Here is a 17245-nt window from a genome sequence, read left to right on the forward strand (position 1 = left end):
CCTGTAGCTCTGTCTCTCCCTCCCCGAGCCTCTACCTTTTGCCCTTGTATCCCTTTTTAAATGTTTTCTTTCTCTTTGTCCTTATTTCCTTTCTTGGCCTGATGCAGTTGTATTGTTGAGATTGTAAATTGTCCTTTTTGCAGAACAAGAGAAAGAAAGAGGGGAAAGTGAGGGAGGAGTGAAATAATGGTGTTTACAACATGGCTGACTGCTAGAGCTTCGAATGGGGCCTCTCTGGAGACACAACATTACAGCCTCAGCTCCACTGTACTCTCAGCGTGCATAGTTTTGCTCATATTATTATTATAACATCCGCTCGCCTTCTCCCATATGTGGCTTACACTCTGAAGCCTTTATCCGTTTTCCTTCTTTAGATTCACATAGGAAGACTTTAATTTGTGCTGGATCGCTTTGAGCGATGTAATCAAACTGAAAGCATGAAACAGTCGAGCCATTTACCTGAGAGACTTAACTGCACTGCAAGTTTATTCCACTTTATTCAGTAATTGCTGAAAGTTAAAACCTCCAATCCTGCTCTTATTGAGTCAATTACAGCAATCATTTGGCCTCTGGTGCATCCGAAGTACTTGTCTGTGAGCGTGCATGTGTGTGTGGATGGTATGTGTCTGTGTGTGCAGTGGTGCTCTTTCATCCTGGGCTTCCTCAGTAAGAGGGAATGTAAACACGGGCCCCCGGCCAAGCTCCATCAGCCCCAGGCGCTGCAGCCTTAAGCCCCGGCCTCATCCTCATGGCATCAGGTCACGGTGACGGTCCCCCTCGGAAGTCCACATAGGGAGTGACAGGAAAATGTTTGCGTCATGGTAGCGGCGTTGAAGTGGATATGGGCGAGGGGTGACGAGTGTGGTTCCCACCAACCTGACATAATTCACTTATTATGATAATTCCATTTTATTACAATTTGGGGATTATTTTAGTGATATCATATTCCATCATACCCATCAGTCATTTTGAGACCTGGGAATACAGCAACAGCACATAAACCAAGCAAAGCAGTCATGATGTCAGCAAGGCAGCTTTTTAAAGGAATAGTTTGGGATTTAATAAATTAATTTATTCACTTCCTAGCCAAGAGTTAGATAACAAGATAGATGCCACCCTGTCTGTTCATGAAATGGGAAGCTCCTGCCAGGGGTCTATTAGCTTAGCATGGAGCTAATTTATTAAAAATAAAAGCAAGCACTGCCACAGTCATGTGCACTGCTCCTGCTCCATTTTGTTCAAACCAAGGGGAAGAAAATATAATGATATAAAATTGAAAATAAGCAGTCAACAGATAGTGTTGTCAACAAATATATTTTAATGTTAAATGTGCAGAGTAAACTAACAATGGTTTGGTCAGAAGTTCATTAACCGGTGGGAAAATTTCCTCACCGTGGCATCCCAACCTACATACACCTCTAATCACTAGTTATCACATCTTATTTTTAACTTATTAATTGCTAAATCCTAGAAGTGCTGCAAAGCGGATGACGGAGGCAGGCTAGCCAATCTCCAATTGTTATGCTAAGCTAAGCTAAATGTTTCCTGGAATTAGCTTGGGTTTGGCGGCCAGCTACAGTACAGTACTTTATTACCGACAGGAATGATGGCCGAGACTATGTGAAAATAAGACACACGTTGGAATAACCCATAAAGATCCTTTAAACATCAAACACATGCTGCAGATAACTTGCATACATTTGCAGACACACAGCACTTGGCACTGAAGCACATGAATCCATGCAAAAGCAGGTGCTCACTTAGTCACGTGCAAGTGCTCACACATAACACAAAAGAAACGCCCCCGCACTGACATGCATGCAACCCCAATGTCTTTGTCCTCCACTGAGCATGCACAGTGCGCTGGTGGCACAGGTCCGGATGTTGCAAGTCAGACAGGCTTGGAGGTCCGGCCCAGGAGGTCTGGAGGTCCTCTGGGGCAGGAGAAGCCATTTCCTCCCTGAAGCGGAGCGGGGAGCAGCAAGGGCTGAGGAGGATGGTGGTGGTGCTTGTGAGGGGGAGGATGCTCTCAGCAGAAAGGAATTTCCAGAATGTTGTCCTTTAATCTGGAGTCAGCCTCACACACTCTCTGTCTCTCTCTCACTGACTCTGACTTTTTTTTTTCTCCAGAGGCTTTATCTGACCTTCTCTGGCTTTTCTGTTACCATGCGGAAGGGAAGAAGGGTGTCAGATAGACCGAGAGACGGATTGAAAATTCAAAGCAGCTGACCTAAGGGCAAAACAATGTAATGCACAGTTGAGGGCTGACTCACTTTCCCTGTGTCGGATTGTCCTTCATACTGTATGCATGTGTCTGCATCTGTTTCCCTGCAGCCTGTACACAGGAGGGAGAGCAGGAGTGGGTAATGAAGGGATATGTGAAGCAGAACAGAGAATGAGAAGGGTGAGAAAGAGACTTAAGGAATGCAAACGTGGTCGGAAGAAGAGGAAGGGAAAGGACAGAAAAAAGCTCAGAACAGCATTGCAATTGGGGAATATTTCTTTTTACAACAGTATGTGTTGTTATAATCATCTCCATGAAAACGGTTATTAAGTTGTGTGTTTAGTACATAGCATGTTCCCTCGTCAGAGTCATAGTTTTGAGACATTTAATATAACAAACTTGAGACTTCCTTAACACGAAGTCAGTTGAGTTTTTTTATGGAGAGTTTGAAACTGTGCGTGATAAAAATGCATTCATGGATATTACAGGCTCTCCAACTGTTGCATGTAGGCTTTATTGCATTTCAGACACGTGTGTCTTACAGACTCAGGGGGATTTACAGACAGAAAGAGAAGCGTTTAATAGAAGGAACAAGAGATTCAGGAGTGAGGGAGGAGGTAGGAAGAAAGGGAGGGGGGGGGTTCAGAGTGGAAAGCAATGCTGGCAGTGGACTGTTTGTTTAGAAGTGAAAATGAGCACCTTGAAACGTTGAATCTGACATTTGACATGAGACATTCCAGGGGACGCGAGTTAATATTTTCACAAATGTTGGCACAAAACAGTTGCCACTTATTGGAAAGTGACAACTGGTGGTGAGGGGATTTGTGCAGAAAATCACAGTGCAAGGATTCACACCAAATCAGGCATTGGAGGGGAAACGCCAGTCACGCTGCAGAGGTCAGTCACATAGCCTGTGACCAGAGCTGCTATCAGCATGACTTGCAAATGCTAGCAGCATGTATAAAAACACAATAAAACGTTACGTTATGTTTCACATGTACTCACTCAATTTGGCCTGGCGCACCAGTTTAAAACCCACCGTTTTGATAGGCAGCACAACCTGGTTAGTTACCGAAAGTACATTTAATTTTTTCATCATTCGGACAATCAATTGTTGGACAAACGAACAGCATCGATAAATACTTCACAGGCGAGTTTGCGAGCAAGTTTTTATTTTATTTATTTTTTCCCGATATTAATTAACAAAAAAGAGATCCTTTCAAACATGTATACAGGTGAAAAGTTTGTCAGTAATTCATTTAAAGGGGAAATAACACATTATATAGATCCATTACACACAGAATGAAACATTTCATGTCTTAATTTGTTTAATTTCTTCTAATTATAATGATTATGGCTTACATTTAATGAAAAAAAATGAATATTACAAAAGACCAATATTAAAAAAGTATGTTTAATATGTTGGCCTCTGAAAAGTACTACTGGAAATTGATTTTTTGCATGATATTCTAATGTATTGAGATGCACCTGTACATGTATAGAATGAAAGACCACCTTGCTGCCACTAATACATTGCTATAAAATGAGTTCATGTAGTGCAAGTAGTCAGCATGTAATTTCAGATTGCAGTAAGCTTAAAGCATCTATCTTCCGGTGTGTTTGTAAATGCGTGCATGTGTGATATATATGCCTTAATCTGCAGTTGTGGCGAAGGTTTTCGAATAACTCTGTATTGCTCTGAGGCGGATATACCCCAAGCTCTAGGTCTGTGGTTCTTCCTAGAAGGCTCTACGTGTGCGTGTGAGTTGTACAAGCCCTGACGTTTGACTCTGCAGCCAGACAAATTCCTTGCAACAGACAGAAGTTGCATGCATTTTAGCCTGCAGCTGCAACAGTTACAGGGAGATGTTGGTCTGGTCGTTTGTCACTTGTGCGTCCATCCACATTTTAAACAAGAGCCTGAATGTTTAATGCTTGTAGCTGTGCCAAGTGTTGGTTTGTAGGAGGGGTATGGATATGCTGGGTGCTCTAACTAGATATCAAGCTGCAGAGGACCTAAAATTAAAACCAAAGTAAGTGACAAATAATTCTACAAAGGCAATAAAAGCAATGCAGCCTTGAATTTTCCTGTGTTGAAAAAACACAAGTTACCTTTTATTGTATGTCTATATGGGCAGCTGTGCAACTTCCATTCATGTTTTTCTCTGAGGTTTCACTGTTCTAAAAATGTTTCAATGACCCAAACAGTAAGTCTCTTCATTATGTCTCATTTCTGGTCACGTGGCTCAGCAGACACGTCTCAGCCAACTAGTCTCAACTTCCTCCCTATTTCCACTGAAGCAGGAAGCAGGAGATGAGAAAGTATCACACATCTGCAAAATGCAGCCCCCGGCTCTATTAATAGCGTCATTCAGTGTAACAGAAAAAATGTGACCAAACTTTTTATTCCTCTTATCGGTCTCTGTTGATTGCCCTGCTTTAGAATTCCAGCTTGGGGTAATGTTTGGTCAGTTTTCTTCAGATGTCCGAAACTTATAGCTACAACTTTTAATAAAGCCACTTTCTAATTATTAGCATATTATGGTTAGGTAATAAAATATTACACTTTTGTCTCAGGCCTTTTTACTGCATGTCATGCTCCCTCAACCTCCCCCCTTTCTGCCTATCGGTCATATCTAATGAGGGCATAAGAAGCCAAAAATTAGATTAATGGAAGATACAAGTATAATGGTATTATACTATATTTGTCTATCTAAGTAATATCAATAGCTAACTGTCAAATTATCTGAATTGACAGAGTCAGAAAAGGGTTGAAACTCTGTCACAGTTTGACAACTTTTTATACACCTAACAAGACAAGAGTCTACAGCCATGCTTAGCATTTAGCTTATAGCAGCACTGTGTCCAACCTTAAGTCTTCAGTTGGAGCTGGGAATGACATCACACCCGAGTTGACTGCTTTCAAAAAGTTTGGAAAACATTATTTAGCAATAGCATGTGATAACAGAGCATTACACCATGTTTAGGCATACAAACACCTTGGCAACATCTTCACAGATAGAAGTTGGACCCTACTGTGTGTACGACTGATTTAATGACACACAAACCAGACAGGTGCTAATAAACAGTATATTACTGCAGCTTACACTACTATTGATGTGTGGAGCAGCCATGTTGGATGTTCAGGTCAGGGTTGGTGAGCGACTTTCTGAGGCCACTTCTGGGGGGCGTTGCAGTTGACATTGAAGTTGAAAACTTTGATATGATGATGGTCACTAATGGAAAAGTGCTCACCAAAGTCAACTGTATTCATCCTCTGGTGACCTTGAATATTTTGTGCACCAATTCATCCGATGGTTTTTGAGATATTTTAGTGTAAAACAAAGTGGTAGACCAACAGGGCAGCCACAGAGCCTTTTTGCTATCATGGCTATACCATAACTTGTGATTATATGTGGTAATTACATTAGTCAAGGATGAATTAGTGGATTATTCAAGTGCAGGTAGAAAAGTCACACACTAAAATCACTGATACTTCCAAGTGTATTTGTAAAAACAATCTACTTCAGGGGAAGAAATCTCATCCAAAAGTATTTAAACCATAAAGTTACCTGACTGCTGACTCAAAGTGACTTCTCACAAGGCACTTGAGCACATAAGCAAGGACATGATTCACTTTATAATCGTTTGGCTATCTACATCCTGCTCTCATATTACACATAAAGGCATGTGGACAGCATCTAAAAGCTCATGGTATCGTTTCCTCGTACTCCCGCAGAGAGGCCGAGCCAGCTAATAAAGATATCTAGGTGACACTGCACTCGTTTTGCTTACAAACATTCGCCTCAGTCTCTAAGATCCCGATAAGCACTCTGCAGTGCCTGAGAGAGGAACCGCAGCCAAAAGCTGTAGGAAAAATCTGGAGTTTAGGAAAGCACCTGGAACCAGTCCACTCTCTTACTAGGGGTCACTGAGTTTTGTCTGGAGGCTTTCCCTACTGTAGCTGTTAACAATGCTGCTGCTTTCCTGCAGGCTATGGCTACACACACACACACACACACACACACACACTCCCAATAGAGTTACAGGGACAAATTTGGAAACCATGCTTGGTGTGAAGTGGCACAAAATGGCTGCCGTTCTACCACAGGTGGGTGCAGGGGCGCTTGATGCAAGACGAGGACGAAGGGGGAAGTGGTGGTTGATATCAACGATAGTCCTCTTGTTATCACTTAACATACATGAGAGCTCTGCCAGGTTTAATCCAGTCAAACATACACATTATTGTAATGGGTACTAACACACATATACACACACATAACATTATATATATACACATATATATATATATATATATATATATATATATATATATATATACACATATATATACACACACACACACACAGTATTTTGTGTCCCTGGTGGATTGCTGTGGAAAGACTGTGTGATGTGGGTACACCAAAATGGGAGCAGAGAGACGTGTCCTGCCAGATATGATTTCATGTCTTACGTAAGCCTAAGATGGGGGCAGAGAAGTATTAACCCTGTGTGTGTGTATAAGAGTGTGTGTGTGTGTGTGTGTGTGCATGTGTCCCCCCTATGTGGTGACATTTAATCAGCGCTGCTGGCAAGTAAAACTAAAAGCAAGAGATTGGAGTTATTTGTGTATGTGTCTTTGTATGTTTAACCGTTGTGTGTTTCTGCCGTGTGTTGTAGGTGGTGACACTGTGGTACAGAGCCCCGGAGGTGCTGCTTCAGTCCAGTTACGCCACGCCAGTGGACCTGTGGAGTGTTGGCTGCATCTTCGCTGAGATGTTCAGGAGAAGGTGAGAGTGAAGAGAACCGTTGATACTATAGTAATCGGATACTACACCATCAGAGTTTCTTTCTGTATCTCTGTACATACATTCTGGATAACTATTCAACCAATCGACTTCACACTTGGCGGGTGTATTTCTGAGATCACAAGGAAATGCAGTGTGATGTTAGAGCTCTGGCGACCAAACACAATAGACACGTGTTAAATGGGCTATTGGCAGAGAAAATGAAGAGATTAAACCCAGCAAGCACATACTCACTCAAAAGATCTATCAGCACCTCCAACCTCATTTGTCCAGCTCACACCAAACAATATACAATTTTAATCCAGAAAATCCACTATTCTAGCCTGATAATCAGACAAACATAACTATCCTGTTTGACGTCGTGCTCATGTTGGCACATTCTGTTGGAAGGTTTTATTTCTTTCTCCAAACCAACCGACAGTTAGTGACATATCCATCCTGTCGTTATTTCAGTCGATGTGAAAACGGTAGCAGCACATTTTTCCCTCATTCATACACCATTGTATCCTCCTCCTTCCCTTTGCTTCTTTTGCATTGTAAGCAAACTTAACGCTTACATACCGGCAGCTAAGACAGAAGTGACCACACACTCGCTGAACTACATCAGCAAGATTTCATAGCTACATACAGAGGGGCCCCTTATTCACCATATTGATCTTACTGTAAACTAATTGCAGCTCATTTAGATGCTTTAGTTTTCCCTTCAGTATGAATTGGAGTTCTGAATAAACACTGCATTGTGTGCATCTTAATCAGTCTAAAACACCTTTAGTGTATGTGTTTAGGTCATTATATAATTCTGATGCTCAATAATATCAGTTGTTGCAGTTTGTGTCTTATTCGTTGCTTTAAAACTGAGCCCACTACAGCTTCTGAAGGAACAAAACAAGGCAGATGTGCTAAGGGGTTAACTGAGGTCTGAAATCTGAGTTTGGTAAACCATTTAACCATGTCCAGTTCGCCACACCGTCTCTAGTGTCAGTGGTCAGGCTATTCTATGGATTATGTATGCCATCAGAGGCCTTTACTGATGGATTTACCACATTTACTATTTTAAAAACAGATTATAGGTGACAGTATGTGCACATACTGTATACACACATTCACATGCGCATGTCCTTGTGACTAGGTCTCCATATATAGTATCACTAAAAGCCAGCTGCCATCTCTTCTTTCCTGTGAAGAGGTTTTACTGTTTGAATACAGAATGTAAGTGTGTAGAAATGTCGCGGGTCTATGGTTGATGAGAGCTGTAACCCCGAGCCCAAGACTGCTGGCGTTTTGATCGCTTCATTGCCTGTTTACCTTCACTTAATTTTAAGTATATGCCACAGAAAAATCTGCTGCTGTTGTTACAGAGTTCGATATTTGGGTGTTTCTTAAACTTGTCATCTTTTTCTCATAATGACACCTGTCAGCTGCATTGTGAGCACTGAGCAATCCCATTTCAGTTGACTTATCAAACCATTACAGTAATGACAGGCAGGGTGCTGTGGTTGCAGCATGCACGTCAAGATCCTGCTTCTTGGTATAGGTATTTGTCAGTTTGTGGTCTAACGAACTTTACACTGGAGAGCCAAGCTAATAACGGACCACTTCACTCTCAAAGCTTCAACTGCCTGCCTATGGAAGGAAAAAACTGCTTTTCCACGGCATAAGGACATATTTTATTATCGTAGCGTTGATTTAATATTAATATTTATGTGCCAAAGTATGAACAGAACTGTGTCTTTTCGTCAACAGTGAACTGGGGTCTAGCCAGCCTGTAGTGGTGTGCTACAGCATAGATAAGAACAGTCTTTTTGAGGTAGGGCACAGTGCCAGGAGGAGCAGCCCTGTCTGTAATTTATGCTTCCTTCCCCAACCGTCCTCACACCCCAACATGCACAGCCACACACAACGACCCACGCTCTGCACGTGGGGTTCAGTGGGAGTATGGCTGCTCTAGTGGTAAAGGGTGACACAAGGTGAAGAAACCATGTAATCATGTGGTATGCAGACGGACGACAGATAAACAAGTGGAGAAACATAATGAAAGATGACATTTCCATATGGGGATGAAGGTGGTCACTGAATGGTTTTAATGAGTACATTAACGTTGTTTATCATCACTATGGCCCTTGCAGTCACCCCATATGGACCGACCACCGTAAACACAATACCGAATTAGGAAATATTTGGAGGAAAATTATGTCATGGTGCATTTAAGGCATTCATCTGTCTACCACGAGTTGCTATACAGTTTACAGTGAAACAAACGTGTTTCATTGTGGACTACCCAGTGTTGTTGAGTCTGTCCCCAGTCTGTCTTGGTGCATCTTGCATGTGCATGCATGTGTTCACACTTTATTTGGTAACCTGTAAAAACTGTGGCACATGAACATTTTTTTAAAGTGCAAGATAAGATTTAGTTAATTCAGATGCATTCACATTCATTACAATAGGACAAAGAGGGATGAGTGAAGGATCGTCTTTATCATTCCTGGTTTCCAGGAAGACCATTGTTGAGCCAGTTGTGTAAAAGTAACACTTCAGTTGTCATTTTACCACACATTATGTTTTTGATCTCTGTTAAAAGGTCAATCATTTGATGAAAAAGTGATGGCCACATTTTCCTTTTCTTTCTTTCATTTGACTTATTGAGGTGAATGGACTTCATGCCAAACTCAACATGTGTTAACACATGTTGAACAGCACAAAGTGCAGTTTGTGGCTGTGTAAATGGTTAAACATACACCAAAGAATTTGCAGCAAATTAACCTGTAATTGAACATCCTACCAGCAAGCATTAACATGCAGTACCATGTATGCATTATGTAAAGACGATATGGTGTCCCTTTAAAAGCTGGCTGTCCTCTCCTGGCTGATAGGATTGAGGTGTGTGTGTGTGTGTCTCTCGGTTAAGGTACTCCGTCTCTCACCCTGACACAATGAGCTGTAAAAAGCTTCGGCGTGGATATGTGTGTTCTCACAATCTGGCACCCATCCAACTTTGCCTTGAGGCGGAAGGCCCTTTGATGGCCATGAACAGAACATACACTCTCTCCCCGTCTCTGCAGGTGATTAAGATGGCTTTTTAAAAGGCCACCTGTAAGAGATTAAAGGGCACCTGGGAGAAGCGATGAAAGAAAGCAAAAGAGAGCATGATTGAGGGAAAGTGCAGAACAAGAGAGGATGAGAAAACACTGTTTATAGGTTTGCAGCTCAGGTACAATGAACCAGACATCCCCACTGGTGGTATAATTGTCTCTGAGAATAGTTGATAACCCCCCTCCTCCATATTCTCAGTTAGCAGATGCATCCAAGTGGCTCTCTTGGCTTAACTAAGTCTAAGAAATAAACAAAATAAACTTACAAAATGTCCAGAAAAGAAGTATTTTGTATCTTAATAATCAGTAAAATACAACCATACACCTGAGTTCAAGTTTCTCTCTTTCACTGATCTACGACTAGCTTCAATTTACTGGTTAACTCATCATAAAAAACACACTCAACAGAAAGAAAAGTAAAACTCACCAAAACAGTCTGTCAGTTTTTCCATGGTTCAAACAATCACCACCCCTTAATTTGCTGAGTTAGTTGTTAAAAAAATGCTGGATCTACACACTGTTTTTTCCCCACTGTCTCCCTGCTGTTGGTGGCATTCCTGAGAGAAGCGATATGCCATCTTGTTCTTTGGAGGCAGACCATGAAATTAGCTAAATAAAATGACTAAATCACTCCCAATATATTTGTCCAATCACCGAATTTGAAATTGTTGATTTACCACATTAAGTCATATTTTAGTGTGACATTATTAATCTTGAAAAAGGTCAAATAGTTGCTGATTCCTTTTTAAAAAATGTAATATGTTTTGAACTGATTTGGTCAAAACAAACAATCCAAAGACATTACTGTGGAGTAGTTTGGAAAATTTGGGTCAGTTTTTGTAATGTTAATGAAAATATACATTCCTTGATACCCCACTGAGCAGCAACACCCCAGATTAACCTTGTTACCTTATGCTGCAGGTCAGAAAAATGCAAATCCAACCTGAAAACATCTTTCTCATGACTCATGCTACTTCAAAGCATCCCACCGCCCACTCTCCCAAGCACCTTCCTCTCCACTTTCATTATCACACATGCCATTGTGAAAAGAAACCCTCCTTTAATGACTATCCACTGTAGCGAGAATAGTTGGAAACTCATTGTCAAAGGAATTTGAGCAAATATCATGCAAGTCTGCATCTGCATGGCTGTGATAGTGTCCGGGTGAGTCATGGTTTGAGTGAATGGGGGAGAGAGCGCCTGCTTGTTGACATTCCTCCAATCGAAAAGGTTGAACGTGTTGTGTTAATGGTCTGGGAGAGGCCCCACATCCGTGTTGACTTTCTCACACTTTGAAACTCAATTGATAAATCCTCAAAGAGGCAACCTTCCATGCACATGTTTGCGCTTTACAAAACACACATTCACATGTACAATACATCCAAACTCAGCACAGACTTGCATGTCCACACAGTTTACACTGACACAGGCTTAAACACACTCATGCACACTCTCCATTTCTCTCTCTGTTTCCCAACCAGTCAGATTGACACTCTCACGTGCAAACATGCACACACACATTCCAGAGGTTGTCTCAGAGGAATGTGGGACAGAGCTGTGTTGGCACTAAAGGAAGCGTGACTCAGCTGCCTGTCCCAACCCAGTCTAAGTCCTCCTTTCACTGCCACCCGTTTGTGTCTGCATGTGCATTGGTACCTATGTGCACATTCAAATCTCAGAGTAGGGAACAATCCCTTTTGTGCATGTGTGCATTTGTACACACTAACTTTGAGTTTCTGCAACTGTGCATTTGCACTTGACTGTTGACTGTGTGTGCATGCCAGTGGCCAGCTCTATGTGAATCCAGTTATCCCCCTCCAACAAACCAACAAACCACTCCAGGTTTAAAAATGGACCTCTTGGAATTATCAGCCCTACTTGTTTTGGCATGATGACTTTGCTGTAGGTGATTTTTTTTTCTTCTTCTTCTTTTGCAACAGTCAGAACTGGTTTGGTCTGATCTTTAAATGGCTTTCAAACCTCAGTGCAGCACTTTACCCCAAAAGACCTATGTGGTGTGATCATCTTTCAGTCAGAGGTTCACGAGGAAAGAAACAGTGAGACATCCATTAGTTAAGGATGCCAGTTATGAATGATTGAAACAAACTCTGTATCACAATTCCACTTCCGAACTGAAGCATGTGACAGAGTTTGCTGTCCCTGTAAAAATGTGCAAAATACCCCTGTGTGACTAATTTCCCAGTGTCTGAGTCTGTAGGAAAGTGTGGGTGTTGAGCTATGCAAAGCTTCCTGCAAGTGGGAAAACACAGGGAGCACATGGTGGCTCGCCAGTCTGTTGACTTCAGTTAAGAGGGGTGCACTTGAACTGTATTTGTGCCTAGATAGATATACAATGCAAAGACACACACTTATGTGGCAGTATCCTGCATTACATTGACACCTGCTGGTGACTAATCATTTTAAACATAAGAAAAGCTTCTCTGACCCCAGAGCTGGATATTGTTATTTTGGGAGTAACACATTCATAAAAGTCATGTTGTTGCCATCTTAAGTGTGAGAGGAAAGTCTTCTCTTTGACAGCAACTCTTAATTTCCTGTCACAGGAACTTCAACAGGATGGTCTAGTTCCCATACCTCCTCTCTGTTAGAATAATACAAAGTTTCTGTCACACGCCTCTCCCTCCCACTTTCCTACGCACATTCACACACAGAGAAAGCAAAAGCAGACACCCACACACAGAAGGGATAAATAGGCTTCTTTTGCTCTGTAGCGGCCGACAGGCTTGTGCTGATGATGACTACTGGAATTTGTGCGGGTGCCAGGGCAGGCATGGCCGCCCACGGGCATCCAGAGACGGCCCAAAGCCACAGGAACCACCAGCAGTCCTGCTGCCGCTCTCCTCCCTCCTTTCATCCCTCCCCTTTTCAGTGCTACTACAAACACTGCTTCACAATCTTGACTACATGAGATGGAGCTACCGGTGTGTGGCTACTTCAAACGCTCGCTTTAGAGTCAAACATTCCTCTTTGCCTTGAGCCAATAGTTTATATCTTAGGACCGTTTGTCTGCAGTGAACCGTGGGATAGTAAGCATTCGGACTTGTATCTAAGTAGGCCAATAAGAACATAACATGCACTTTGAAACCAAAATGCAATTTAACTTATGTAAAGACCAATTCAATGAAATGTCTAATCTTGTGTTTATTTTCTCTCCCCAGACCGCTCTTTCGAGGAAACTCAGATGTTGATCAGCTGGGGAAGATTTTTGAGTAAGTATAATTGGCTGCGTTTCCTGTTTACAGTTTCTGAGGTCCTGTATGTTATATTTTCTTGAGTCTGAATGTACAAGCTGGGAAAATGCTCTCAAAACTTTATTGGAATGTCTATAGAAATGTCAATCAAAAGTCAGTGCAATAAAATTTGTGGAGCCCAAAGAGATAGTTCCAATTTTTTTAAGTGCCGATGTATAAGTCACTTTTCCGGTCTCCGGTAAATGGTACTTTCTTTGGACACAGGCAGCAGCAAAGCGTACTACCTTTCTGTAATTAATGCAGAATTATCAGAACCAGATAAGTTTATGCCTCTCTGCTAGGGTAAATAGTAATGGCACCATTTTACATCCCTTGAACAGGCTTGCAAGAAAACAGTCAGTTGATTCAACAAACACAGGAGGATTTTATCAAAGATTTGAACTGGAAAGGCATTCAACGCTAAAACATTGCTGATGTGAAGGCACTAATGACCATTATCACCCCACAGCGTTGTTGGGGTACCTTCAGCAGAGGACTGGCCCCAGGAGGTGGCCCTACCACAGAGTGCCTTCACCCCCCGGCCCCCTAAGCCAATAGAGGACTTGGTTCCAGACATGGACGAGCAGGGACGGACCCTCTTAATGGTAGGTAGTTGAGCCACTGCTCAAACCAATCAAAATTCACTTGTTTTCAGTTATTTTCCATTTTAGAAAATCTTACAAAATGAACCATACATTCTTCATATCATAATATTGAAGTTATACAATAATTGATCAATCTTTTTAATATGTTTGCCTCATCTGCTTTTATTTCTCCTCTCTCCTTCGCAGCAATTTCTTGCCTTCAACCCCTCCAGGAGGATATCTGCCTTCGCTGCGCTCACCCACCCCTATTTTCAAAGTGTGGACAGCCACAGTAGAAGTGTGTACGCAGCCCAGCCCATCCCCACAAACAAGCCCACTATGGAGGAGAGGACTGCCTGAAAGTCTTCCTTCACCCTTAATCATCCCATACAGTGTCTATAAAAAGTATTCTGCGTGCCCCGCCTTGGTGTTTTTCATGTTTGTACAGAGTAAAATTAAAGCGTGCTGATTGAGCTTTTTTGACACTGATTAAAATATGAAATTACCTGTATAAGTGGAAATGAACTTGTAGAAATGGATGTAATTTATGTACAGATACAAAACACAGTGATTACTAATGAGGCATGTAGATGCACCTTCTGGCATCATTTAAGGCCATGCGTCTGTGTGATTAAACCTTTCCTCACTCTGTCAGTTTGCATGGTGAATGTGACTGAACAGCAGTTTCCAAATCCTGCAACAACTTCTGTCTGGATTGTGATTTGAAAAAAAAGTCTAACCTGGCAGCAGCTTTTCTTTCAGGATTTGCTGCATTTATTTTGCTAACATCAGCCTTTGCAAAGCATTTAGTTTGTCTGTCCAAAAGCTTTTGGTGGCACCCAGACATGGATGGAGACTTCTTTTACTCCCACAAGCATAAATGTTGAGATTTTTCAACAGTGGCTCTCTTTGCCAGTTGGTCATAAAGCAAGAAATGCACCCAGACAGCAGTTGCTGTAGGCTCTGAATCCCCATTTCAGCTGGGAACCCTATACCTCCTTCAGTGTCCGCAGACCTTATTGTGGCCTTATGCCTCTTTACACAAAACTTTAAGTTTAAGGCGAGGCGATGTGATAATGTGTGTATATCTATATATATATATATATATATATATATATATGTTGCCAAAACAACATGAAAATGTCTTATCGTCAATATTTTTCTATGTTTCTATCAAAATGTCAGAAAAACCAGCAGCTAAACTGCAATGGGACAATGCTTTATGGTTTGATGCTTGCATGTGGTGGAGCATAGCTGGAGCAAACCATAGAGTATTTGAGTATTTTGTATAAAAGTAAGCTTAACCGTGCGGGTATTTCATACACACTTTATATTTAATTACCAGAAAACTTGCTATATCATGATATATATGTGTGTATATATATATATATATATATATATATCATTGATGTGATATGAAATAACCTATATCGGTGAAAAATCACCTGAAGGCCTATAAGTTCTTATACCAGCTTGGAAAGAGGGGTGTTCAGTCTGTTGCAGTCTGTAATCACACCACTAGATGCCGCTAAAGCCTTCGCGCTGCTCAGTTAACTGTTTCATAGTTAAGAAGGGTATCACTTGCTGTCATCTACACCTACTTGTCAGGATTTGTTTTCTATTTAAACTTTAAAGAGATTTTAATCAGTGTCAAAAAAGCTTAACCAATTGTGATTGTGTGTTGTACATAAAAACAAAACGTGAAACAGACCAAGGGGGCCAATACTTTCCTACAGTCAATGTACAAAGCTCTAGGAAAGTTCTCCTAAAGAGAGGGTGAAGAAGGTGTCAAAAAAAAGAAGACTCCAACACTCTCAAGCCCTGAAAAATGCACAAAAGCTATCCTCCTTCCATGAACTGATGGATTGTAATTGCTGCTTTTAGGTTGTTCAATGTTGATGATTGACTGTGTTAACAATGCAAAGAGACTTGCATCTCAGACTGACTGGTAGTAGTGGCCTGTGGAGGCCATGAAGCAGAGGCCTCTTCATGACCAGTGTTCAGCCTCACAAGAGCACCTCTTGACTGGGGGGAGCGGACCACAAGGGAGCCTGGGCGGACAGCATGGATCTCACTTGCCTGTCTGTGCAGTGAGCGGATATACAGTACAAGCACGCTCACAGATACACAACGTTTAGTGTGTGCACTACCACTGACTTAAGCACGCTCATGTACACACCTGTTTATTGAAACATTACGGGGCATCACAAGCCAGCCACTCACTGCCATGTTGTCTTATCATTCCAGTTCTACATGTATTATAATACTGCCACCTTGAGGATGTCCTGAGTAACTGCAGACCAGTAGCGGGATTCTAATGGTTTCTGCACTCTTCAAGGAACTCATCATAATGGGCTGATATCAGTGCTGAGACAATGATGGAAAAAACCTAATAGAAATGTTCCTGCCACTCACTAGTCTGCCATCACAGGCTTTATATCATTATAAGATACGATTATTATTTGCTATCCGAATGTTACAGTAATGCACAGGCTTGCAATAGGTGGAGAAAGTCCCACCAGCACTATTCAACATGAATACATTCGGCACAGAATAGTGTCGCCAATATTCTGTATTTAATTTTAATTTTATTGACAAGTCTTATATGCTTGTTTCATCAAGTTGCTACTTGATATATTTTTTTTTAAAAGATGCTGGGGCATACAATATTCTTACACCAATTACACCAACTCTTTAGATGATTATAGAATTTGTGTAAGAATAGTTTGACAATGTAAGGAATGTATAAAGGATAGGCATTGGTACTGTACGGTATAGAGTGCTAAGTACACGCTGTAATGATAGAAAACTTTTGATACGTGCATCGTCAGCCCATAGTTATGTCGTAAAAATGGATAGATGTAGAGTAGCGAGGGTCAGTGGAATGTTGTTTGGAAAGAGTATTTTGTCTATTGAAAATTGTTGGGTGGGCTCTGTGGGTGCTTGTTGAATTTCATTTGCTTTCGCTAATGAAATAATGCACAAATATTTTGTGTACAGATTTTTTTTTTTGTTGTTTGCTTTATTTTACAGTCATGTCCAATTATATTCAAGCTCTTTTTTTTCTTCTTTTTTTACCAGCAAGGAAAAAGCAAATTATGCAGAGTTGTATTTTTTTATGTAGTAGTTCTTGCAGAACAGTAACATATTTTAACACTGGTTTACGTTTTCTTAACAGGTAGTGCTGCTAGCACACACACACAGACACACTCTCTGACTTTCTCAGGTTCTTGTTATGGTCGTCCGAACCTTTCGGGCACAGTTTGCACATCCCTGGGCTACTAACTGA

General features: G+C 41.4%; 1 protein-coding gene across 2 annotated transcripts in view; it reads left to right on the top strand.

Annotated features, from left to right (window-relative positions):
• cdk6 (cyclin dependent kinase 6) overlaps nt 1-14672 on the top strand; it is a 33878-nt gene extending 19206 nt beyond the window's left edge. For both annotated transcript variants that reach the window (XM_059350102.1, XM_059350101.1), the window contains exons 5-8: nt 6905-7014; nt 13301-13351; nt 13842-13977; nt 14164-14672. In XM_059350102.1, coding sequence (XP_059206085.1) covers nt 6905-7014; nt 13301-13351; nt 13842-13977; nt 14164-14316 — 450 coding nt within the window. In that variant the 3' untranslated portion in view covers nt 14317-14672. The remainder of the gene's footprint in view (nt 1-6904; nt 7015-13300; nt 13352-13841; nt 13978-14163) is intronic.
• Nucleotides 14673-17245: the final 2573 nt, after the last annotated feature.

This window comes from Centropristis striata, chromosome 14 (assembly GCF_030273125.1).
Source record: "Centropristis striata isolate RG_2023a ecotype Rhode Island chromosome 14, C.striata_1.0, whole genome shotgun sequence".
Classification (NCBI taxonomy): Eukaryota; Metazoa; Chordata; class Actinopteri; order Perciformes; family Serranidae; genus Centropristis; species Centropristis striata.